The 26,818-nt window shown below is 38.0% G+C and overlaps 1 protein-coding gene across 4 annotated transcripts in view; it reads right to left on the minus strand.

Annotated features, from left to right (window-relative positions):
- Tp53bp1 (tumor protein p53 binding protein 1) overlaps positions 1–26,818 on the minus strand; it is a 93,746-nt gene that overhangs the window by 6,078 nt on the left and 60,850 nt on the right. For all 4 annotated transcript variants that reach the window (XM_026391253.2, XM_026391245.2, XM_026391236.2 and 1 more), the window contains 9 exons: positions 24,327–24,419; positions 18,481–18,961; positions 17,308–17,460; positions 8,247–8,518; positions 7,460–7,609; positions 6,737–7,167; positions 3,384–3,575; positions 2,763–2,978; positions 835–1,050 (listed from right to left, as the gene is read on the minus strand). In XM_026391253.2, coding sequence (XP_026247038.2) covers positions 835–1,050; positions 2,763–2,978; positions 3,384–3,575; positions 6,737–7,167; positions 7,460–7,609; positions 8,247–8,518; positions 17,308–17,460; positions 18,481–18,961; positions 24,327–24,419 — 2,204 coding nt within the window. The remainder of the gene's footprint in view (positions 1–834; positions 1,051–2,762; positions 2,979–3,383; positions 3,576–6,736; positions 7,168–7,459; positions 7,610–8,246; positions 8,519–17,307; positions 17,461–18,480; positions 18,962–24,326; positions 24,420–26,818) is intronic.

The raw sequence follows: 26,818 nt of genomic DNA on the forward strand, positions 1-26,818 counted from the left end.
TGCTGTTTTATTTCAACCACATTCCCTAATTTCAACTCTTGTAAGACTCAACATTAGGGCTCTGACTTGTAAAACCATCATTCTGTCTAGTCATTTAGCCTTGACAGATAGATTTGGATACTACTGTCAGTTACTTACAGTAGAGTACACACTTGTATCTGTTCATTCTCTCATAGATCACATACTTGTCAGAATACTGAAATAAATTTTACTTCTCCTCTTTTCAACCTTCACCCAAAACACAAAGTGACAACTATATAAATTTAGTTTACAGTTAAATAAAAATACGAGAGCTAAAAAAAGCCTAGAAGCTATTTCTCTCAAATTATCCCGGGCACTGGGCAGCACACACACACTCCCAGTCTTAAACTTAGACCTCAAGAGAATAAGATTCACCAATTTGAGTTTCCTCTAGAAATTGTTCCTAGAACACAAATAGAAAAGATGGTAGGGCATTCATGACTGACTTGGATGGCAGCAGGACAGTAAAGTGACCACTTGGTTCTAATTCCAAGTCTGACATCATTATAGACAAAATACAATTATTTAACCTCTTTCAGCTTGTTTCCTTATATGTAAAACAGATGACAAAAAACTCTTATCGCCCATCTGTTTACCAGGATTGTTTTGAGGAACCATTCACTGAGAGGAATTCTGTGGAAACTATAAACCAAGAAGCAGGACACAAATTAATTTTCAGTTCCTTATCCAAGATCCTAATTGCCACTTGCCCAGCCCCTGCCATGCCTCAGTAGGGGACCAACCAGCACATAAAGTGAATGAAAATGAAGAAAACATTCAAGTCAGAGTCCCTAGGACTTTCTAGGGCCTTACCCTCTTCTTCCTCACTGCTTCCTGTAGGACCATCTGATAATTTGGAGCGGCTGGCCAACTTGTCACTGGTTGTGGCCATGGTGAGGAGAAAGGCATAGCCCAAAAACAAGCTTTTGTTGAGGGGTAAAGGTCCTCTCTGCTCTTCCAGGGCAGAAGGTTCACCTGTGTTGTCTCCACTCTCACAGGGGCTCATAAACTCTCCTGCCCCCACTGCACCTGGAAAAGAGCACGGATATTAGGTGATATAAAGGCCCTAGCACCAAGCATGATCTGATGGGCAGGCCATGCCCTAAAGAATGTTTCTGAGCTATGACCCAAAGACTGTTACTACAGCCAAGCACTCTAAATGGCCAAAAACATAGGGTCAAATTACAATGAAGATAAATTTACAGTTAAATTTTACATAGCCATGACAATGTATAGTACATTGTTTTTGTAAGTGAAAATCGCTAGTATGTTTTTACGTATCCAAACCATACATTTTGGCCATCTGAAGTTAAGAGGTGGTTCTAATAGAAACAAAGAGTTATAAGAGTGAAAAGCAGAAGTCTTCAGCCCACTTTCATTGCCCAGTGCTCTGACTTCCCCCAGGACATGTGATATTTTGAAGCAGCCTTTAAAAAAAAAAAAAAGGTTTTTTTATTACCAAGAACAGTGCCCAGAAATTCTCCCACCCCCCCCACCCCCATATCTGACCCTTACCAGGATGGTGCAGAGAATTCTTGATAGTAAAGTGCTTTTACATGTAGATGAAGCCATATCAAAATACCCTGTCTTAACTCCTAGTTTCCAACACCTGGGTATGTTAAGTGAACCAGTCAGTCTAAGACTCCCAGAACACCCATGCTATAAAGTGCCCCAGTCAAGTCCTTGAGAAGAAAGCAGATACCTGACCTGGAGAAGTTGAATCACAGGTTTGCTAGGAGGCTAAGATGACAGACAGGTCATGCATGCCTCCCTAAAATAAAACCAGCAGCAAGAGAACAGTCTCAGAGGCAATATGATATCACATGTACAAGGCTGGACTCTGAAATCAAGGATGCCTGAGTTTGAATCCTGGTTTACTTTGGGAAAATTAGCCAACTATTCTGTGCCTCAGATTCTTCAACTGGAAAACAAATTCTAACACCTATATTTCAAAGGATTACACCTGAGGAAATTACATGGGAAGCAGGCTCCATGCCTCACACAGTAAATATTCAATAAAAGCTGCTGATGCTGTTGTTTTTAAATACCTCAAAACACAGTAGTGGTGCTAGACAGACAAGGAGATAACACAAAACAAACACACAGGAAACAAAAGTTCTGCTGCCTGGACATGGTAACAACCAGTGGAATTCCATCAGTGCACTGGCATGAGAATCCCATCAGGGCAGACTGAGGACTTGTTTCCAAAATTATTTCACAGGTCTCAGCCAGCCATTGCAGAGAATCAATAAACAACATATGGACTGAACTCCTCTCAACACCGAACATAAGCTACTAGAAAGGGGTTGCTTAGAGGAAAGTAGGCAGAACGGAGACACAGGCTGAGGTAAACCTTCAATATGAAGTCTGAGAAAGTCTGAGCAGCAGAGATGGGAACAGAATTCCTAGGAGGCAGAAGATGATGCAAAGAAAGAGATCTCACCTGATTTGATTCTGCTTAAAATTCAGTATTCCTTTCCCTTCAAGAACCCAAACAGGAGTCAATGAATGTTTGTTATCAAGTCCTCCCCTCCTATTTAACCCCACTTGAACTCTGTTGAGTATAAGGGGACAGGGGATGCAGTTAACTACCTCTAGTACCACATATAGGCTTATGGGACCCAACCACTATAACTAGGACAGAAGTGCTGTTGCCAGGTATTAGGCTACATCTCTTCAGCACCAGATTCGGCATTCTGCCATCATCTGCTGAGGGAAATGAGACAAAATGAAGAGCTCACCAGGTTTTACAGTGGTGGACTTGCGGCCTCGCTTGGCAGGGGACCTTTCTTCTTCAGAAGTGATAAGTTTTCTTTTGCCTGAGGGAACACCCATGGAGGCGCGAGGACTTTCTGTGATCTTACGGGTAGGGGTTGTGCTGCTGCTGCTGGAGGCAGTGGGAGTAGCTGGAGAGCTGATGTTACTGCGCCGTTTCCGCTTACCTTCCACCAAATTGTCTACAGAGGATAAGCCAAAGATCAGTCAAATCAAGTGGTCTAGGCCTGAATTCCAAGAACCTGAGAAGAACCTGGTTTAGATGCCAAAGAGCCTCTTCCCCACCTCCAAAAGAGGCAGGAAGCCTCTTTTTTAAGGCCATCTTATTTCCTGTTCAGTCTTTGTCATGACTGAGATGTGTTTCATCCCCTATACAACTGGGAGACCAGAAAAACCTAAGGACTATTTGGTACTGGGAAGGAAACAGATGAGGGAATAGTTCTCCAGGAAATGAGAGCTCATCACCATCTGATAAGCCACATACTGAAAGAAGTTAAAGTAACACGGCTGATGGCTCTAAACCACTCCTCCCTCTTTAAGCAGTGCAAAGGTCCCACAGGCAGTTGTTCAAAAAGCAAAGGTCTTACCTAAACTGATGTCTGCTGCCTTTGTGAGAGGTGTCACTGCCTCATATGGGCCAAGTCCATATTGCTCTCTAAGCCTGTTTCCTTGCTCCAAGGACAGGATGACAGCCATTCGCTTATACCACTTCCTTTGGCCTTCTTTTTCAATGCTGTAGTACAGCTCCCCAGACTCCTTCCTATGCCCTTTCACCACTCCTGGAGGGTAAAAATATAAAAGAAGCCTGATGTTGTTTTGAGCTGCTTAGCATCTTCTCAAAAGGCAAGGCAGGCCTGAGTCAGGGAACTCAGAGATCCAATAGTGACTCAATGTTAAGATTTAACAGAATTCTAGTTGTGAATTCCAAACAGTAACACTTAGGACATACTTAGCTACTACTATAGGATTAAGAAAAATTTCAGTTATGAAATAAACTGAAGCTTCTTGAGGCCACTTTTATGGATTGTTAGTGGTTCAAATGGTTCCCTTCAAGTGAAATGGCATGCAGTTTCTTAACTTATAACTTACTAAACCTTTCCATTATGGTTTCTTTGGAAGCTAAGTGGTTATGTCTTATTTGTTAAGTTGTAGATGAAAAATAAGCTTTGCAGTGGTGAAGGCCTATAATCCCAGTGACTAGGGAGGCCGAGACAGGAGGATCACAAGTTTAAAGCCAGTCTCAGCAACGTAGCAAGGACCTAATAAGCAACTTAGAGAGAGAGTATTAAAATAAAAAATAAAAAGGATCGGAGATATAGCTCAGTGAATAAGCACCCCTGGATTCAATCTACAGTACAAGAAAAAGAAAACAGAAAAATGACATTGTTGTAAAAAAAGCATGTGTAAGTGTGTGTTTGCTGTGTAGCAAAATCAGAATAGAGATACAGAGTAAAGAAAAGAAAAAAGTAAATCCTCTTTCTTCTACCTAAGTTTTCCTCCCCGTTAACTACTTTCCTGTTCTTGCTCTGATTCAGAACCTGAATATAAGGTCCTTAGGTTTGGGGTACACAATATGGGGCATAAAAGGAAAAAGGACTAGAATTCAAGCAGACCTGAGCCTAGGTCTAATTTTGCTGTGTGATATTAGGTAAGGCCTATTTCCAATTATGTTACAAATACCTCTTCCCCTCTATCAATCAACAATCTACAGCATATACATACCACATATAAAACAAAAACAAGGCATTATTGAGCCAGGTGTAGTAGTACAAGCCTGTAACCCCAGCTACTCAGGAGGCTGAGGCAGAAGGATTTTAAGTTCCAAGCCAGCCTCAGTACTTAGCTAGGCTACCTGGCTTAAAATTTAAAAAAAAAAAAAAAAGGGATGAGAACATGGCTCAGTGGTAAAGTGCCCCTGGATTCAATCTCCAGTACAAAAGACAAAAAAAAAAAAAAACAAAAAAAAACAACAAGGACTTACTGTTAACATTTTTCACTCCTATAAACAATTTTTTTTCTCTCCTATTAACTTGTGTTTAAGAAACCAGAATCTCACCAAGGAAAAAAGTACAGAGAAGAAAGCAGGCCTTGGTTCTTTCCTATCTGTTCCACAGAATCATTCCCCTTGTTTATTCATCTCCTAGCTTCAATCTCTATCACCAAACTAAGTCACAGAGATCAACTCAAAAAGACAAAGAAGCCCAAGGCCAAAAATACATTTAACACTAATGGAGAACTACTACTACTAGAAGCAATCTAGTGTTGACAATAGAAGACAGACTCAATAAATGGAACAGAGTCCCTACCCCTTACTGCCATTATTCACTATGGATACTAAATTGAATTTGTCTTAAAAGGGCCAAAAGTGAGCTCCTAACAGGGGCTTTGTCCTTCAAAGAACAAAAATGCATTTGATCCATACTGTGAATCAAAGATCATAAAAGACCCCCAATCTATGTGATGCTCCTAATTGATGCCTCATACAGCTGATGATGTTATCCAAAATTAACACAAATAAAGAGCCAAACAGCAAATACTCAGGGAATTCCAAATATGAGAGAGCTCGGAAGACTGCAACAGAAAGACAGCTTTCCCCATTATATCCCAATCCATGTCAAGAAAATCCTCAGTCAGGATGTTTTTAAATGAAAAAAAAAAAAAAAAAAAAAAAACAAGCATCCCCAAATTAGTTCAGAGAAGCCAATATATTCAAAACTTAGCTCGTGGAATAGTAAACACACACTCAAATCCCTCACCATCAATAATATTGGCTTCTACAAAAATAAGAAGCAGCACCATTCTTCAAATACCAAACAGCAGTTGAAGTCAAGCATGCAAACGAAGCACTAACAACCTCTTCCTGGGTTAAAAGATCTGAATGTACTTGCCACACTCACCTACCAAGTTCCTATCAAAACAAGTAGCAAGTTTAAAAGTCAGTGGTGAAAGAACAGAATATGGAAATGAAAAACACTAATACTGAAAGTGCAGAACTCTGACAAATGTCACCATAACCAGTGATACAGATTAACATCACCAGTGATGTCATATATCTCCCTTGGCTCCCATATGATATGGTGAAAGGGTACTTCAGCTCTTTAACATTCTTATAAAAAACCCGTAACTAAGCAAGGTATCATAGTGCGTTGTCTATAATCCCAGTGTCCCAGAAGGCTGAAACAGGAGGATCACCAGTTCAAGGCCAACACTGGCAACTTAGCAAGGCCTCAATAACTTAGAAAGACCTTGTCTCCAAATAAATAAAAAAATAAAAAGGACTGGAGATGTAACTGAGTGGTAAAGTGCCTGGGTTCAATTCCCAGTACCAAAATAAACAAACAAAAAAACCTATAACTTCAGGCTAATGAGAAAATATTAGACAACCCAAACTGGGGAACATTCTATAAAATACCCGTCTAGTACTCTCAAAACTGTCAAGGTCATGAAAAACAAGACAGACATTGCCACAAATCAGATGTGAACAAAGGAAAACATGACAGCTAAAAATAATGTGATATCCTGGATTAAATCCTGAAACAGAAAAAGGACATGAAAGAAAAGCTGGTGAAAACCATGTAAAGTGTGGAGTTTAGTTAATAGTATGGAACTAACATTAGTTTCTGACAAATGTGTCATGCCAATTTAAGATGCTAACAATAAAGAAGCTGGATAGAGGGTACACAGGAACTTTGTGCTATCAGCATTCTGTACGTTGCATTTTTTCTCTAAAATTATTCCAAAAAGTTTATTTAAAAAATGCAACAAACAAAAAACCAAGTGGTAAGAATAAACTGTTTCATAGTAATGGAATCTTTGACTAGAGATCCTAGAAAAGGAAATAGGCTGAAGGAGATGTCTTGGTAATTACAGACACAATAGCATATAGACAGTCTTAGGGCACAATCTCTACAGAACTAGATCTGTAGATCTAGTTTATTACCTGCACTGAAATACTCATCCTCCGAGAGAGCCGTCACTTCAGTATCAAGCGGGATGGGGTCACACAAAAGAATGTCTTTGCCCAACACATCACACTCGTACCCATCATCAAAGAGCAATTTATACTTCCCAGCTCCAACATCTCGTGTGATTTTCCCAGAGTAAAAATAGCCATTGGATGACCACTTGGCTACAACACGGAGCCCTACAAAGCTGTTCCCTGGAGAGGATGCATCTAAGCCATCAGAGGAGCCAGTAGCAGCCTGGAAAGGAATCTCTGGAGAATCACTACGACGCAAAGCGCTAGCACCCAGGTCTGCACGTCTCGTAGAATCTGGCACACGGGGCACAATTCGGGTGAAGGATTTATCATCTGGTGACATGCTGGGAGAAATGTCCTCTATGCCCAATGGGCCAGGCACAACTGTTTCTCTAAAGAGATAAAAGAGACAGAAAAAGGCAGTGAATATAAGACAGAAGTTCATATCTACCAATTTCCCCACTCCTTTATCTATGGTTCTGGGTAGCCCATTCTTTATTAACCTTATCACAGGCATAAGTACACCTGGGCTCTCATGGTCTCACTCTGCCCACTTCCCAGTCAGCATGGGACCCTCTTCTCCCTCTGAATACCCCACACACTCTCTACTCCCATCTGTTCTCTCTATTCCTATTATTTTCTGAACAAGTCACAGACTAAATTTATCTCACACTACCCAGGTACCTGGTTCCAGTAGTCCGAGAAGGTGGGCGGCCCCTTCGCCCGCGCCCACGTGGCGTGACTGGAGCTTTCCCTCCCTGTCTGATGCCAAGGCCTGCATCACCATCCTCCTCACACACCGGCGCCCCTGTCTGACTGACCCCTTTTCTAGGACTAGAGAATGAAGACAGGTTAGTCTGACAGTACCTGCTACTGGATCCTCCTTCATAGTCTCCCCGTGGCCCTCCAACCAATCTACATGTGCTAGGACAGCAGAAAGGTGGTTCACACATCCACCACCAAAATCTCAGCCAGAGAGTTCAAAGTATGAGATAACAAATGAAGGACATCTTCCTGTATGAATGTCTACCCCCTCCTGACAAAACTTCCTACTGCTGGCCTTAAAACCAGCACACCCATTTCTGCCCTTCAAAGGATAAAAAAAAAAAAAAAAAAAAAAAAAAAAAGCTAAGAGATACATCAAGTGGGGCCACCATCCCAAACTTCCTGTTTTCCCAACCAAAATGTGGGTAGGCTGCAGAATCAGGGGTGGTAGAAGCAACTGCCCAGCATTCCCAAAGTTCCCTCACCTGTTTTCTACATTTTCTCAAGGGCTTCTTTGCCAACAAAATCTACTTTCCCCAGGGCTCCTCCCATACCAACCCCAAATAGAAAAGGAATAAATGGAGATGAAGTCAATTCATCCTAAATGGAAGACAGGGATTTCCCATTACTCCCCTTTTCTTGTGATATTAGAATGTCAGTAACCCTGCCCCTGCTGTGACTCTCTCTTGGGAGACCCTGTCTGCACCTCAGTTTTCCTGGGCCTCCTCGAGAGCTGGGTAAGGCAAAATCTGCAGGTTCTGTCCCACTGGTTTTTCCTTTGAGTGGTCCGGCTCCTCTCCCTGAACTGCCACTGCTGTGCATGGCTGAAAGACTTGTCCCACTTGACGTGCGGTGTAAACTGGATGCCTTTGAGGAGAAGGAGCTGATATCCCCCAGATCACCTGAGGAACCCCCAGTCTGTGAAGGGGAAACTTCAGTTTCACACTCCTGACACTCTACAATTGGTTCTTCAGTCTCCTGCAGAGAAGAAATGGATACAAAAGCTAAAAGAAAGCAGAGTAACAGTGCCAATGTGATGGTTTGAAAATCCTAGAGATAGCAAGAAATTTCAATTCAGAAAAGTGAAAATCAGGAGGGAACTTTCTGAAATAATAGAAATGTTCTGTATCTATTTTGAGTAGTAGTTACATAAAATTGTCAGAACTCCTGAAATCTCAGATACTTGGAAGGCTAAAGGAGGAGGACTGCAAGTTTCAGGCTAGCCTGGGCATCTAACTCCTTAGCAAGATCCTGTCTCTAAGGGGAAAAAAAAAAAAAAAAAAATCAAAGGTCCCTCAATGCTTAGGATCTGTTCATTTTACTGGGTATATATGAAATCTCAATAAAAAGTAAAGATAGCAAATAATAATAAGAAAGAAACCTTTATACTGAGCTGTTATCTTTTTATTGGAAAAGTTTGCAACCTTTTGTGCCTAGCAAAAATTCTAACCTAGAAGACAGTGGTAATTTCCTTAGTGAAGAAAAGCAAGGAGGTAGGTAGGTAGGTTAGAGGAGAAAATGGGTCATTAGGAGTCCTTCCAAGTATTTCACTAACAGTGGGCAGGGGCTGGAGTTGTAGCTCGGTGGTAGAGTGCTTGCCTAGCACGTGTGAGACACTGGATTCAATCCTCAGCACCACATTAAAAAAATAAATAAAATAAATGTATTGTGTCCATCTACAACTAAAAAAAATCCAAACAAACACAAACAGTGGGCAGCATTAATTACACACTTTTTAACATGATTTTTCTATATTACCTTTCAATAAGTGATCAAGGAAGCAGACAATTATAGCAAAAAAATGGACAAAAAATGGTTATCACTGTAGGAAAAATGAAGACCGAAATGATTGTAATCAATCTCTGAGTTTTCAGTACGAGGGGAACAAAGAATGTCAATTTGGCTTCATCTCACATTCCCACTTTAATGGGCTGGTAGTGGCTGCATAGAGCCTAGTTTTAAGCCTTCTGAGGCTAAACCCCAGGGTTCAAAGGACCAATCAGCAATGTCCCCTATAGGCACACAATAAAGAAATTACAGCATACAGGTTACAACATCTGCCATTGAGTGTAGGCTGTTCACATGACACTGTGTTAAATGTCAGAAAGGATACAGAGAAGTATAATATGACCCTTCCATCAACAAGTTTACAGTCTCTCTGGGAAGACAATATGCAATGTACACACATACATACACTTAGCTAATCCTATGAAATTATTATTTTTTACGTCTCCCTTCTTTAAAATCCATAACATAATTCTCTTTTTTTTTTTATCCTACCTCTTTGGCTACTCCTTTTCTTTTTTATTTTTTGCATTTCTTTTTTTTTTATTTGCTCTAATTAGTTATACATGACAGTAGAATGCATTTTTAAAAAATATATGACAGCAGAATGCATTTTGATTCATGGTACACAATTGCAGCACAACTTTTTCATTTCTCTGGTTGTACATGATGTAGCATCGCACCATATATGTACCTAGGGTAATGATATTCATCTCATTCCACCATCTTTCCTGCCCCCATGGTCCCTACCCAACCCTCCCTTCCCTTTGCCCAAAGTTCCTCCATTTTTCCTATGCCCTGCCCCATTATGGATCAGCATCCACATATCACAGAGAAAATTTGGCCTTTGGTTTTTTTGGGATTGGCTTACTTCACTTAGCATGATATTTTCCTCCTCCAACTCCATACACTTATCTGCAAATGCCATAATTTTATTCTCTTTTAATGCTGAGTAATATTCCATTTGTATATATACCACAGTTTCTTTATCCATTCATCTATTGAAGGGCATCTAGGTTGGTTCCACAGTATAGCTACTGTGAATTGAGCTGCTATAAACATTGATGTGGCTATGTTACTATAGTATGCTGATTTTAAGTCCTTAGGGTACAGACTGAGGAGTGGGATATCTGGGTCAAATGGTGGTTCCATTCCAAGTTTTCTAAGGAATCTGCATACTGCTTATCAGAGTGGTTACACCAAATTGCAGTCCCACTAAAATGTATGAGTGTGCCTTTTCCCCCACATCCTTGCCAACACTTATTATTGTTTGTATTCTTGATAGCTGCCATCCTGACTGGAGTAAAGATGAAATCTTAGAGTAGTTTTGATTTGCATTTCTCTAATTGCTAGAGATGATGAACATTGTTTCATATATTTACTGATCGAATATACATCTTCTTCTGAGAAATGTCTGTTCAGCTTCGTAGCCCATTTATTGATTGGGTTGTTTGTTTCTTGTGGGTGTGAAGTTTTTTGAGTTCTTTATAGATCCTGGAGATTAGTGCTCTATCTGACATGTGGCAAAAACTTGCTCTCAAAATGTAGGCTCTCTCTTCACCTCACTGTTTCTTTCTTTTGCTGAGAAGAAGCTTTTTAGTGTGAGTCCATCACATTTATTAATTCTTGATTTTATTTCTTGCACTTTAGGAGTCTTGTTTTGACTACTCCTTTTTATGCTTCTTGGTTTGCATTTCTCTAATTGCTAGAGATGATGAACATTTTTTCATATATTTACTGATCAAATATACATCTTCTTCTGAGAAATGTCTGTTCAGCTCCGTAGTCCATTTATTGATTGGGTTGTTTGTTTCTTGTGTGTGTGAAGTTTTTTGAGTTCTTTATAGATCCTGGAGATTAGTGCTCTATCTGACATGTGGCAAAAATTTGCTCTCAAAATGTAGGCTCTCTCTTCACCTCATTGTTTGTTTTTTTTTTTTAAGTTCCATAGAAGTGGAAGTATTTAGTGTTAAGTATCCTAATACTACATTAAGAAAGAAACTGCTCTTTTTACTTTTTTTTTTTTTTGAGAGAGAGTGAGAATTTTTTTTAATATTTTTTTTTTTAGTTTTCAGCGGACACATCTTTGTATGTGGTGCTAAGGATCGAACCCGGGCCGCATGCATGCTAGGTGAACGCGCTACTGCTTGAGCCACATCCCTAGCCCTCATTGATTCGTTTCTTTTGCTGAAAAGAAGCTTTTAGTTTGAGTCCATCACATTTATTAATTCTTGATTTTATTTCTTGCACTTTAGGAGTCTTGTTTTGGCTACTCCTTTTTATGCTTCTTCTGGGGCTCCTTTATCTCTGCCTTTAAAACTGGTATTTTCCAGGATTCTGTTCTCATTTCTTTCCTCATTCTTATATGCTTTCCCTAGGTAGGTTTACTACACTCACCCCTGAGATCTAACAGTACAAACTCAATTAAATTACTGGCATTTAATTGAGACACAAACACCTACCAAATTCTTCCCCTTGGATGTACCGGACACCTGAAATCTAACACATTCAAAACTATGAACCTGTCTCTTATTTCCTTGCCTCAATGAATGAATCCTAGATATCCACAGTGCTTATCACATCCCCAGCAGCTCTATCTAGTGAAGGAAGATTTTTTTCAACCAAACTTCCATAAAAGAGTTTTAAAAGGGTAAGACTTCCCTGCTACATAAATACTATTAATATAAATACCATTTCTATTTCCCAACCTCATACTCCTACCAAACCACTCTTCTTTTCAACCATCTTCTCCCCTTCCTCTATTATCTACTAGTATCCTTCCAATCACTCTCACATGATGACCTTAACTACTGGTTCACAGCCCTCCTGCCTTCCCCATCTCTGCTTCTATCATCTTCTCAATGGCTCACATCCATTAGATGACTCACAGCAACTTCCTAGTTTTTTGAACTAATTACCATCATTATCCTTTTCCTCTACTTGACCTCAGCATCTACTTATAGGTTCTTATTATACACCCCCAAAGTCTCAACTACAAAGAAGCCACTCTCCAATTACTATCTCCTATTATCCAACTTTCTGGCTCTAACTGGATCCAAGTTAGTACAATCTGCCAAGATCACTTAACTAAAGTAGGTGTCATGAGCCCAGAATGTAAGATGATTTATTTTCTCAGACATGGCAAATAAGTAGGGGTCTCAGGCTATATCTCAGTTTACAGCAGGTCTAAAAATCAATAGCCAGCCAAACTGCCTTTACAACAATAGAGGCTCCTACTCTTATAATGATTGGAGCCAAAGTTCTAAGTTAGCCTGTTATGGCTTTATTTTTTTTCCCCCAGTTTAAAGTGATTTATTTAGGGCTGGGGTTGTGGCGCAGTGGTACAGCACTTGCCTAGCATGTGTAAGGCACTGGGTTCAATCCTCAGCACCACATAAAAATAAATCAAATAAAGGTATTGTGTGTCTACCTGAAACTATTTTTAAAAATGATTTATTTAACAAAATTGCTATGATTTACATCTTACTGCATCAATCCAAAAGTGAATATGTTCACTTATTTTCCTGTGTATTGCCCCATATGCTATATGAAGACAGAAATCTTAACCATCTTCTCTGGATATAATACCAAAATAGAGTACAGTGCCTGTCATAAATGAGGCCCTCAGTGAATGTTTACTGAATGAAGGATCTTGTCTTGCAAACCAGAAGCCTACTTATTTTCTCTGTCTCAGTTCACAGTACCACCATCTATGTAGCTACTCAGCGTCATATTAGATTGCTCCTTTTGCCTAAATCTTCACATTCAGGAGTTCACAAGGGTCTATCAATTTTTCCCTTTATATATTTCTTGCAGCTATTCTCTCCTCTCAGCCCTTACTGCCTTCAGTACTACCTTGACATTCATTATCTCTTTCCTAAATTATGCCTCTAATCTCAACCCACTGCAATTCACTGTCATCCTGTCACCAATCTGACACTTCCAACATGCAAATCTGAGCATGTAACTCCTTCTCCCAAAAACTTTTAAATGATTCCCATAACACAGGAGACAAAAAATCTACCCTCTTGGGCTAGGATTGTGGCTCAGTGGTAGAGCACTTGCCTAGCATGTGTGAGGCACTGGGTTTGATTCTCAGCACCACATACAAACAAATAAAATTAAAAAGCTCATCAACAACTAATAAAAATACTTCTAAAAAATCTATCCTCTTTTCTATGACATATAAAAAACTAGGCCCTAGGCCGTTACCAATCTCAACAGTACCTTTACTCAGCCTTCCTTACCAAACATGTTTTTGTCACTGAGAGTAAAAATAATAATCCAGCATTGCATCTACTTTGCATTCTGTTTGGAATATCCTCCTACCCTACCTCTTAGTGTTATCTGCCATACTCCTCTGAACACTATATCTTCTGTGAGGCCTTTCAACCTCCTCAGATAGGCTTGTAGGCTCCATCCCTTATTTCTAGCATATCCTCCAACCCTTCTACTACAGCAATCAACAAGTTCTGGACTTGTTGCATGTCAACTGTAAGTGCCTACAGATCAGGAACATTATCTCTTCATCTTCACAGTCCCAGTGTCTGCCACAGTACTAGGAAACTGCTGGCAAATACAGGAAAAAAATCTTCAAAAGATGACGAAAGAAATAAGAGCTGTAAGAGATGATAGAAAGCAAAGTTCTTCATTGTTATGTTTTCTCTCCTTCCCAGAACATGAATAGTTTTACACCTAGGAGTATTCCCCAGAGTTCTATGCCCGAATCCCTGTCCACCCCACACACGTCTGTTATGTGCTGCCCACCAACTGTTTCTGTATGCTCTTTGCTTTCTGGCTCTGTGCCTCTGCTCACCAAGCCCTTTCCTCCTATCTCCCAATATCTAAAATCTTTAATGTCCATCTTAAAATATTTTTTCTCACCCAAAAAGACTTAAACAAAATTATCTTCCAATGAATTTATTCCTCCTTAGAACTACCATGATATGTGCCTTTCTTTTGGCACATATCACCTTTTGTCTTCAAAGGCAGCATAATGTAGAGATTGGGAACACAAGCTCTGAAATTATACCGCCTGAATTGAATACTCATTCTTCTATTGGCTCTACAAAACTTTAGTCAATATTTTAACTTCTTATGCCTCTGTGTCCTCATCTACAAAATGATAATAATAACCCTATCTTATCTTACAGCATTTTTTTTGGAGGGGGGGTATCAGGGATTGAACCCAGGGGTGCTTAAGCACTGAGTTGAATCCCAGCCCCTTTTTTTTCAATTTTTTTTAATGTTGATGGACTTTATTTTATTCATTTATTTATATGCACTGCTGAGAATCAAACACAATGCCTCACACACTGAGCTACAACCCCAGCCCTTATATCTTGAGACAGGGTCTTACTCAGTTGCTTAGGGCCTCACTAAATTGCTGAGGCTGGCTTTGAACCTTTGAACCTGCAATCCTCCTGCCTCAGCCTCCTGAGCTGCAGGGATTATGGTGGTACATAATGCACCGTAGGGATTATGCCCGGCTCACAGCAAAATTTTGAGAATTAAATAAGTTAGTTCACTAAAGTTCTTATAATAATCCCTGGTACATAACAAATGTTATGTCAGTAAATATTAAAGTTATTATTTAAAGATTAGTCTTTATTATTATTTTATTTAATTAGTGTTTAACAAACCATACTCCATAGGCATATACTAGGCATTATCTTAATATATGTTCTAAGAAAAATAACTTCAGGAAGTACTGGGTTAAACAGACTAAAATAGCCATATTTACCAGAATTCTTCTCAGAACCTTAAATGTGATTATATGTGAATTTCTATGACGATGGTGGTAGTGATAGGGTTGAATAACATTTGGTATCTTACACTTATTCATGACCATGAAACTCTTCCCTCTAGACTATCTAACAGTACTATTGTTTCCAGAAATATATACTTTAGAAAGTATCAGAATAAATACTAAATGAAGTACTAAGTATAACAATATAGTGTTATATACACAACAAATACACAACATATTATATATTACTGTATATACTATACATATACACAATATAATATATTCTATTTAATATACTGTGTGTGTGTATATATGTATTACCATGTATACAGTATATTGTATATACTGTGTATATAAAATACAGTATATCTGACACAGATATATTATACTAATGTGGACGACAGCAGTTTCAATTTTTCACGAAGGCAAATTATTTTTCGATAAAACTATTGAGTTCATAAATTCCCCAAAATCATGACATAAAAAATTCCATGAACAGGGCTGGGGTTGTGGCTCCAGCACTTGACTGGGTTTGATTCTCAGCACCACAAATAAATAAATTAATTAAATAAAGGTCTATCATCAACTTAAAAAAAATCTTAAAAAAAAAATTCCATGAACAAAAATGCTTTAAAAAATATTTAATGGGGCTGGGGTTGTGGCTCAGCTATAGTACTCATCTAGCACATGTAAGGCCCTGGGTTCGATCCTCAGCACCACATAAAAATAAATGTATTGTGTCCAACTACTTCTAAAAAATAAATATTTAAAAATAAAGTTGAGCCAAGTATGGTGGCACATGCCTATAATCCCCAGCTGCTTGGGAGCCTGAGCCAGAGGATTACAAATTTGAGGCCCTAGGAAATTAACAAGACTCAGTCTCAAAATTTAAAAAAAAGCTGGGGATGTAGCTCAGTGCATGAAGCTCTGAGTTCCATGCCCAGCATTGAAAAGAAAAAAAGAAGATAAATCAATATTTTTTAATATTTTTGAGAATCTGTATATGATGAAGAATAAAAGACAATTTCTCAAATTGATGTCAAATGTTATCTAACATGAGGACCACAATTGTATATTACTGAACAATAGGAATGTTCCGTTTAAGAAACATATATACCAGAGTTTAATTCTTCCTAAGCACAACTTTCTACATGGTTAGCTCACAATTATGCCACGATGTAGGGTTAAATAGGGTTATTATTATCATTACAGAAAAATGTCTGGATAAAGGAGATAAAAAAGGAGGAAGATAATAGTTGTGCCTCTTATCAATTAATAAAATAGTTCCACATACTACCCTATGTACCAACAAAAATCTCAGATCTTTAGAAAATCTATCTAATCTCAGCCAATATTAAATCTAAATTAAGTCAATAAATGACATTGTTCATTAACAAGTCAATAAATGCCAATATTATGCGCTGACATATTATTGAGTCCATAATGAATCTCACTGAAAAACTAAGGTGCATCTCTTACCAACAAGTCCATGACCTATGACAATACACAGATAGAGACCAAAAAAGAATATAATGACTAGACATAAAAAACAACAAGGAGGGGCTGGGATTGTAGCTCAGTGGCAGAGCACTTGACTCACACATGTGAGGCACTGGGTTTGATCCTCAGCACCACATAAAAATATATAAACAAAATAAAGATATTGTATCTATGTATAATAAAAAAAATTTTTAAAAAACACAACAACAAAGAAACACATGCATCTAAAAAGGGAATTCTAAGCTTCATCTGAGTTTCGAAAGATTTAAAATGATACATAAAATCTTTTTTAAAAATATTTATTTATGTATTTTTTTAGTTTTAGGTGAACACATTATTTTGTTTTTATGTGATGCTGAGGATCGAACCCAGTGCCTCATGCATGCTAGGCGAGCACTCTACCACTGAGCCACAATCCCAGCACCTGATACATAAAATCTGTATACATGAAAGATTTAGAGATTTATCAACCTGTTTTTTACAGAAAAGGAAAAACCTGATGGGACTGACCAAAGATAAAAAAGAGTAAGCCATGCTTGAAGAAAACAAATAATTTTTCTTTTTGAACCCAATTCTTATATCTTTTATAATAATAATAATGAGGAGGAGGAGGAGAGGAAAAGGAGGAAGAGAAGGAGGAAAACCAAGTATTAGAACTAGTGGCACAGGTAAAGGGGTGTGCAAGATAAGTTTTCAATACAAAGAAACTTGCCACACAGACCCAGGGTATTACCTCAGTAACTTTTCTTTCTACTTCTGTTCCATCCACATAATATACATCTGTGATGACACGGGTGACAACTGTACGCACTTCACGGATTGTTCTCAAGTGGCGATGCAAGACATGGCCATGTGGAGGCTGAGGCATATCAAACTCTTCTTCCCCCTATGACAGATACAGAACACGAGCACAGGTCTAACGGTAAATGCCAGAATCACAAATCAACTTCTTAATGATGAGTGCTGTTCAGAGGATTCATGAATCTAACATGATGAAACTTTCCAGCTGCTTTGCTTTCTATTCATCTATAGATAAGTCAGAAAATGGACCAGCTATATAGTCAGACACTAGAAAGACATGTGTCAGCATGCCTTGATGTGAAATGACCTAATATTGCTTATGTCTACGGGTATTTAAGAAAATTTTGATACTTAAAAGTACATTATTCTTAGATTATAATCCTTCTCATTTTGATGATGCCTTGTTAATTAACATATAAATTTACAGTTCCAACTGTTCTTTAGATAAAAAGCAATGCCAACTGAACTTTATGAACTTCTATTGTTAACACATTTCTACTACTCTTATCCTCTCACCTACTCAATTTTTACTAGTACTCACAGTTCCCTACACTATCCTAGGAACCTGTTCTTCCTCTAACCTCACTTTCATCAATCCCATTGTCTCTAGTCTTAGCCTCTTTCCTTTAGTTCCCAGTTACTTTGGACCCTTCCCTATCTCTCTATGCCTGTCACTATTCTTTCTGATTCCATTACTGTGATACACTTTATTTTCTACTGTCTGAATTCCTGGAAATGCTGGTGAAACAGATTTAGAGGAGAGATAATTAATTAGTTCTAATAATTAGAACAAAGGATGTGAAATGAAAACAGAAGGAAAAGACTGTGGAGAAAATTGTAGGACCCAGACTGTATCCTTGCTTTCTATTCCACTAAAGGCCTATTTGACAAACTCTAGCACTAGTCCACTTTCCCTAAAACAATACCCACTGTAGAGTTAACTATAATTTTCACCACCCTAACTCTATCCTGGATAAGCTGCTTTTCTTTGAACAAAACTATACAAAACTTCTAAGAGTTGTCATTAGGAAGAAGTGTTACAACTTAAATTCTCTGAGTATTCAGTCAAAAGCAAGGCATCTGAAGTATTCTGGTATGCTCTCACCTGGCTATGGAGCGACTCTGTATCATCCCCAGAAGCACTGACTGGTTTCTCACCACTTCCCCTCTCAGTCTGCACGGTGGCATCTTGTTTTCCAGAGGTCTGATCCACAGTACTGGTCCCCTGCTCACATACATTCTTTACTGTCTGGGTTGCAGCTGAAACTGTTTCTGGGACCCACAGAGAATGTTCCATGGTCTGGATTCCTATATTATTTTGGGTAGGCCTTTCAATCAAGGCCTTACTAGATTTTTCCTGATTGGTATTCTGTCCTTTCTGGACTTCTTGTACATCCAACTCCATCGCTTCTTCTTGAGGGCTGGATGGCCCCTGTGTGATCCTCTGATGTGAGGCAAGAGAGGCAGAATCCTCAACAGGACTGATGGGCTTCATAGGCTGTTCACTCTGCCTGATCCTTTGATCAACTTCCAATTTTTCTTTCTCCTCTTCTTCTTGAGTACTTGGAAAATGGAGTAAGTTCCCCCTAAAATTAAAACAATGTGTTGTGGTGTGCACATGGTTCCTTCCCTTTTAAACTCATGTGGTCATATGGGATTAAGAGGGTTGAAACTTAATCCAACTATCATATTTTAGAGGTGGGACTTGAGAGATAATTAAGAATAGATAAGGTCATAGGGGTAGGTTCCACACAAGTAAATAGTGGTAGCCTTATAAGGATAGAGACCTGAGCTAATACATGCAACTCCCTCTCTTTTATAATGTAATGCCCTGCCCTATCATGAGACTCTTGACAGCAAGGCCACGACCAGATGCAGCCCCTTGACTTAGGAACAGAAGTATGTATGATCCAAATAAACCTCCTTTCTTTATAACCTACCCACACTGTGTACTATGTTATTAGCAACAGAAAATGGATGAAGTGAACCAGGATGTTGTGTCAAATAAGACAGAGAACAAAAGAGAAACAGAGAATGTATAGTGGCAATGGGGAACTCAGACAATTTTAGTAACACAAGGATGAGAGAAATACTATGGCCAAGCACATCACTTTGTGAGGCCCATCATAACTGCATTCCTATGAACAAGTAATGGTAGCAGGACCATTCCATCATGAGGCTAAAATGGTCATATCATTTCTTCCTAACAGTAGTTATGACCACTAAAACCTAATGCAGGAAAATAAGGTGAAAATTAAGATGTAGAGACATCACTGAAGTCACAGACAATACAAGTCAGCTTAGAGTTCTACTTCAAAAAAAAAAAATAAAATCAACTAGGTTAAGATGTCTCATTTGTTAATGAATAGGTCTAAGATTCCTTAACTGATACCTAGCATTACAGATACCATTTATCTCCTCCTGGCTAATAACTTTAAGAAATCAAATCCAATCTTTAAAGGAGAAAGTTGTTGGTGAGATTCTGGTTTTGCTAGCTAAATGGGTATATTTACAGATAAAATTTCAAAGATAGTTCTCAAAGATATAGTCCATTTCTTCTCATTAGTCTTTCCACTTAGGCATCAGTGATTTGCTCATTTATTCCACAAGCATTTGCGGAATGTCTCTTATAAATTAAATATCATGCTTTCTAAAGTGACTAGGAATTTAAATGTCCATAACAATTCTCCAAAATAAAAATTCATCTTATTCATCTTTATATTTAAAACATGTAACACATAGCTCAAAACGAGTGCTTAATACATGTAGGCTGAACAAAAGAATGAATATTCTCTGAATCAATAAGCTGAAAACTCTACTTAAGGTTAAATAAACAGTGATTGAGGGTGTAGCACAGCGGCAGAGCGCTCACCTAGCACACATGAGGCACTCAATCCTCAGCACCACATAAAAATAAATAAAGGTATTATGTCCATCTACAACTAAAAATTTTTAAAAAGACTAAATAAACACACACTAGTACATTTTTAGTCTATATAACATTTAAATAGCCAGAATAAAGATTAAAAAATCCATTCGGAATTGACCATGCTGAGATCACATCTAGAATATGTTTCAGTTTGGGGTATCACATTTTATAAGGCATAAACTGAAAAAAATCCTGAAGATAATCTTGAGACTGTAGAAACCACAAAGTATGTTTGTTGCTTTAAGTATTTGGCCAAAGAAAGACCGAATTTGGGCTTTCTCCTATTTGGGAACAGCTCTCATTCTTAGCAGCTGAACTCACCTAGGTAGAAAGAATAAAGGATGCATGAATAGCTCTTTAGGGCTTGCTTTGCTCTGGATCTTGAATGAGGAAAAGAAAACATTCCTAAGGTTTCTATGTTGTTCAGTTAAGTTTAATATAATAGATGATTGAGGAAGGATAAGGAATAAACTTCTGTGCTCTCAGGAACTTCAGCTGAATGTGGATCTATGCTCCAATGAAGAAGAGACACTCATAATGAGTAGCACCTACTTCTAACAAGGCTTATAAATGATCATATATAAAAAAGTACTGTATAGATATGTAACCAATACTAGTTGCACAAAATAAAGCAATTAAAGAGATTCAATTTGCCGGGTACAGTGGCTCATGCCTGTAATCGGGAGGCAGAGGCAGGAGGATTGTGAGTTCAAAGCCATCCTCAGCAATTTAGCGAGGCGCTAAGCAACTCAATGAGACCCTGACTCTAATAAATACAAAATAGGGCTAGGGATGTGGCTCAGTGGTTGAGTGCCCCTGAGTTCAATCCCTGGTATCCAAAAAAAAAAACAAGAGACTCAATTCACCTTCTATATGAATTGAATATTTATGTTTAAACCTTTAAGATATCTAACATATCATTAGTTAAGCAAAAATGAAGGTAAGTCAAAAGCCAAAAGGGTCAGGATTCAATTAATGATTTCAATTACCATTACTTCCCACCCTTGAGTAAGATTACACATTTTACCTCATATCTGTGTCCACTCAAAACTCATAAATTAAATTCTATCCCCCAAGGTAATTTTATTCAGGGGTAAGGCCTTTTTGAGTAAGGTCATGAGGGCAGAACCCTCATGAATGCCCTTATAAAGGAGACCTCAGAGAGCTTCCTCACAGAAAGTGAGGCCCTTGCTCTCACCAGACATCAAGTTTGCCAAAGCTTTAAGACTTTCCAAAACAATAAGAAATTTCTGTTGTTCATAAGTTACCCAGTGTAATGACAGCTTGTAACAGCAGCCCAAAGAGACTAAGACATGATGATAAATTAATAAGGGCAATACAAAACAGAGGCAAAAAAAAAAAATAATTGCTTTCTGGGTGTTTAAAACCAAAAACTTGGGACAAAGTCAAGGAAGTAAAATGGCTAAGGAAAAGGCAGCCAACATTTTGGCCCTTGCCCTCTAAGGTCAGCCAGGATACACAGAAAAAGGGGACCCCTCTCTGGGCCCTGCAACTCTGGTTAGTAGAGAGGACTCTAGAGAACAGTAAGCCAATCAGTGTACATTCTACAAAGAGGAGGGTCACTGGAGACAGAAATGTCCCTGATACTTTCAAGAGAAGCCACAAGTGGTCAGCCAGAGCCTGAGCCATCCTGGCAGGTGGCACCACTGGTAGAGGAAAGCTAAAGGAGCCAAGAGGCTTCGCACACATCTCCAAGAGTGATCTCTGAGGAATCTAAGCTGGAGGCTATGAAGGAAGGGTTCTTGTGTGAGAGTGTCTAATAATAATGATCACTAGAGTTGCAAATCTGTCCTGAGTTAATTTGAATCTGATTTCATAGACCTACAAATCTTCCTAATCTCTTATACACTGAAGATCTTGATCTGTTTTTCACTGATAAGATTGAGTTACTGTCCTCATGGTTTTCAGAGACTGGCTGAAATACTAATTGTTTTTGTGCTAATTGTTTACAGAAAAATTAATGCTTTGCTATTTTTATTGTTGTCTTAGCATGATCCCTACCTCTATGTATGCCTTATCCAGTCACCGGCTATCTGCCACTGTAGACCTATGAACTACTCTGACGCTGAATGCCCTTAATTGTCCACATCCCACCTAGAACAAGGATAGAGAACAAGGACTTTGAGTTACTTCCCCCATCTTCACCCCATTTCACCAGGAAGTAGCTTTGAGATATTATCACCCACTTTCCATCAAAATGGAAGCCAGAAATTGACAGTGGAGAAATGTAACAGGGGTTCACTTGATGCTTTGACTATATTCCTTGTGGCTTTGAAACTTACATGTTTTCTTCTTTTTCCCAATCTTCTTCTCCCAGACCTTTTCCTCCCTGATTTTCTTTTCCTTAACCTCTTCCTTCCTGCTCTTCTCCTCCCTGCTCTTCTTTTCCCTGATCTCCCCTCCCTAATCTCATTTTCTCTGAATCACCTCTTTAAAAACCCCTTTCCCCATGATGGGCAGAATCACAGCCTTTGGGACAAGAGTTCCCTGTGTTTCTCCTCTGCTAGCAAAGCAATTAACTTTTTCTTTTTTCTTAAAAAAAAAAAAAAAAGCCATAATTGCAACATATATATTGCAAAAAGTGTTGTCCCACTCCTACCAAGTTTATAAATCTTTAGATTAAAAACAAAGCCATAAGAAAAATCCACCATGAAAATGGATATTAATGTCCCAATAATCACCAAAGGAAGAATCTTTGGCATCAGAAAAGAGCTTTATAAGCAAGGAAATCCAATAAATTATAAGTAGTACACACTTCTTTCTCCATTAGTTACAGCTACATGATTGTACTCTGGTCACTATATACCAAGATTTGGAAACAGATGTTAAGAAAGCAAATTTTAGCAGGAAAAAAGCCTGGATAAAATTAATCCAAAGTGAATCAGGGAAGAATAAATAAGTCTCCACTTTAAGAAAGTTGTAACCATTCAGTTCTGTGTATAGGTCTGACTACAGAACAACTGCAATCAAATCCAGATTGCTTCCCATGTCTTGTTCTACCAAAGGTTAATGTTCCTAACACTTTTTTGTTAGTTTTCTTCTTTTTCCCTTTGCCCCTCTATTTTAAAATCACTCTAATAAAAAGGATACAATGCCATCAATAAATTTAGTAAAAGCTAGGCCATAATACCACTTTTAGAATAAAGTGATATTTGACACAATGAGTCTTTTTTTGAACACAAAAGAGGCTCTGATTTTCTTGCCATCAAGGCCAATGAAGTCCTAAGAATATCAACAAGCTCATATTTAATAATCAGATTACCCAGTAAAGGCACTGACATGTCTCTTCTAACTATTTCTAGAACACAGAAAAAATGCTACCAATACACTATTAGGGATATACCTACTAACAAATTATCATCACATTATCTAGTTATAAAAATCAATGAATTCTAGAGATGAAAGATACTACTTAATAATGAAAATACAAGTTTACTTCCATTGCCATTTCTTTTTCCCCTATGCTAAATGTAAGAATCATATACTCCCAACATGGTACTTTGTAATAATTTAAATAGAAAAGAAACACTTTGACTCAAGAGATTTTTTGTTGTTTGCTTTTTCTTGCTTCAGAGTACCCTAAAATGTTATGAAATAAAGAAATTATGGAAAAATCAATTCATTAAGGTTGAAAAACTTTTTAAATTTGAGATATTAAGCATCTCATATGTTGCCCTATAGGAAACTAAGAGAATAAAAATCTGATAAAAGCAAACATTATTTCTTCAGCTAAGAAAAAAAAACAAACCTCAGAACAGAATAACAAATTTATGAAGACTGAGTCATTTTGAACTAATTCAACTGGCAGATAAAATCTGTATCTATACAATATTTACTAAAATTTCTCATAACATCTCATTTATGACTCAATCCACATGTCCTAGTTCCTCAGACTAAAAAAAAAAATAAGCTCAAGCTCACAAAACAGTAGCAGTACATATGAATTTTGGTACCAACCAAAATTGATATACCCCCAAAAATGCTGTGAAAATAAATTTTACCTGATGGGTACAGAGGTGGGATCCTCACCCACAGTCTCATCCTCTTGTCGGGCTTCACAAATACAGCTAAACACGGACATGGTCTTCTGGGGACTAAGATAATACATTAAAGCAATATATGGTGTTAGTTTAGGAAGAAAAAGTACCTCTGGAGATTATCCTTTAAGTGCAGAGGGAATCCCTTCCCTGCATTCCAAACACCAAAATGCAAATTCTTCATCATATTTCAAAGTAGCCTAATAAACTTTCAAGTAAGATTCACTGGAAACAAGGTAGACAGAGTACTATATTAAATACTATAAAGATGCGAACATTAAAATCCAGAATGTAAGAAACTATAGAATGTGAGAGATGGAGAGGGGAATATATAATTTTAAGAAAGCATTCAGACATATCAATCAAATGCAATTTTGACACAAACTGTAAAAAAAAAAAAATGAGCAGAGAAATCTGACCACTGGATATTTGATGACACTAAGAAATCACTGTCAGTCAGGCTTAGTGGTACATGACTATAATCCCAGGAGCTCAAAAGGATAAGACAGGAGGATCACGAGTTCAAAGCCAGTCTCAACAACAGCAAGGTGCTAAGCAACTCAGTGAGACCCTCTCTAAATAAAATACAAAATAGGGCTGGGGATGTAGCTTAGTGGTCAAGTGCCCCTGAGTTCAATCCCCAGTACCAAAAAAAAAAAAAAAAAAAAGAGAGAGAGAAAGAGAGAGAGAGAAAAGAAATCATTGTCAATTATGTGGTTGACTTTTTAAAATAAAAACCCTTATGTTTTAGAGATAGCATTAAAATATTTACAGATAAAATGACATAATGCTAGAATTATCTTCAAAATAATCCAGTGCAGAAGGGGGTGCTGGAAGTATTCATAAATGAAACAGAATGGCCACAAGTTGGCAATCTTTGAAACATGGTCATGCTTTATATTTCTATTTTTGTTAGTTTCTATTACTCCTGAAACTTTCCATTGTAACATGATTGAGAAATACAGTGATGCCAAGAAATTTGAATACAGTCCAGTTACAGGTAACACTTAAAAGTTTCACCTAAATGCAAAGGAAGCAGTGATCAGTTATAATATTCTAAAAAAAAAAAAAAAAAAAAGCTTACTTTTAAGTGACTTCTTATGGTGAACTCAAAGGTAAAAATCAATGATCAAAAATTTTAAAAAACATTTTTCTTACATACCAAATTTGCTTCACAAAGATACTAATGAATTTCATCTCATTCCATTATCTACTATCCCAACCCTCTGCTCAAGGTTTTTTTTCCACCTTACATTATGCCCTAAGAGTTCAAAAGCTTCAGCATTACATTCTATCCCCTTTGAAAATGTACATATACAGGCTAATAACAATTGCCTGGCACACAATTCTAAAGTCAAAGAGACCAGATACAAATGCCACTTTCTTCAACTTTTATGACCACATATCATTAATGGGTCTTTTGGGCAGGGGGTATTACACAGTGGTAGGGCACTAGCTTAACATGCACATGGCCCTCAGTTAGATCCTCAGCACTGGAAAGTAAATGGGGGGGGGGGAGTTTTCTACCAAATAAGAAACATAGGTGCTCATTCAGATTAAATATATAAAAGTCCAGAGAGCAACTAAGACATGGCTAAGAATAGATCAAAGAATTTGGAGATGGGTCAACATAAATGAAGGTTGAATTTAGTATACTGACAAGTATTAAATTTTATTTTTAAAAATCCAGATATCTGTCAAACATGGTGGTAAATGCCTGTAATCCCAGCAACTCTAGAGGCTGAGGCAGGAGAATAGCAAATCTGAGGCCAGCCTGGACAACTCAGCAACACCCCTGTCTCAAAGTTAAAAAACAAGCAAGCAAACAAACTTAAAAAGGGCTGGGAGATATAGTTTAGTGGTAGGGTGCCCTGGATTCAATCCCAATCTATTTTATCTATCTATCTATCTATCTATCTATCTATCTCCCCCTCTGTTAGCCTCAAAGCCATGGTTCAGTTTGCTGCCTAACTTTGAAACCTCAGGATTACTTTTCATTCTCTCTCTCTCTCTCTCTCTCTCTCTCTCTCTCTCACACACACACACACACACACACACACACACACAGATTTTTCCTTAAAAAATTTAAACATGTGACAATAGTAAATCTGCATTCACAAATAACAACCACTGGCTATAATTGAACAGGGACATACTGTTTTAAATGGGGCACCTATTCAGTTTGCCATTCTCAACACTCCAACAGTCTTGTACCTAGTCTATTTTATTTAAAGTACCTGTCTAGCCTCTGATTTAAGAAACCTGACCCTTATTTAACCAACTACTGTTAATGTTTTCATGCTGGATGACTCTGGTCAAAAATAAATGAAACAATTCTCTCACAGCCACAAGATGGCAAAGCTTCACCATGAAAACCATAGTAGGGGATAACACTTTCCTCAAAGCATTACGGCATTCGTGACAAAGCAAAAATAACAGCTCAACATAGTAGTTAA

The sequence above is a fragment of the Urocitellus parryii genome, chromosome 6 (assembly GCF_045843805.1).
Source record: "Urocitellus parryii isolate mUroPar1 chromosome 6, mUroPar1.hap1, whole genome shotgun sequence".
NCBI lineage: Eukaryota > Metazoa > Chordata > Mammalia > Rodentia > Sciuridae > Urocitellus > Urocitellus parryii.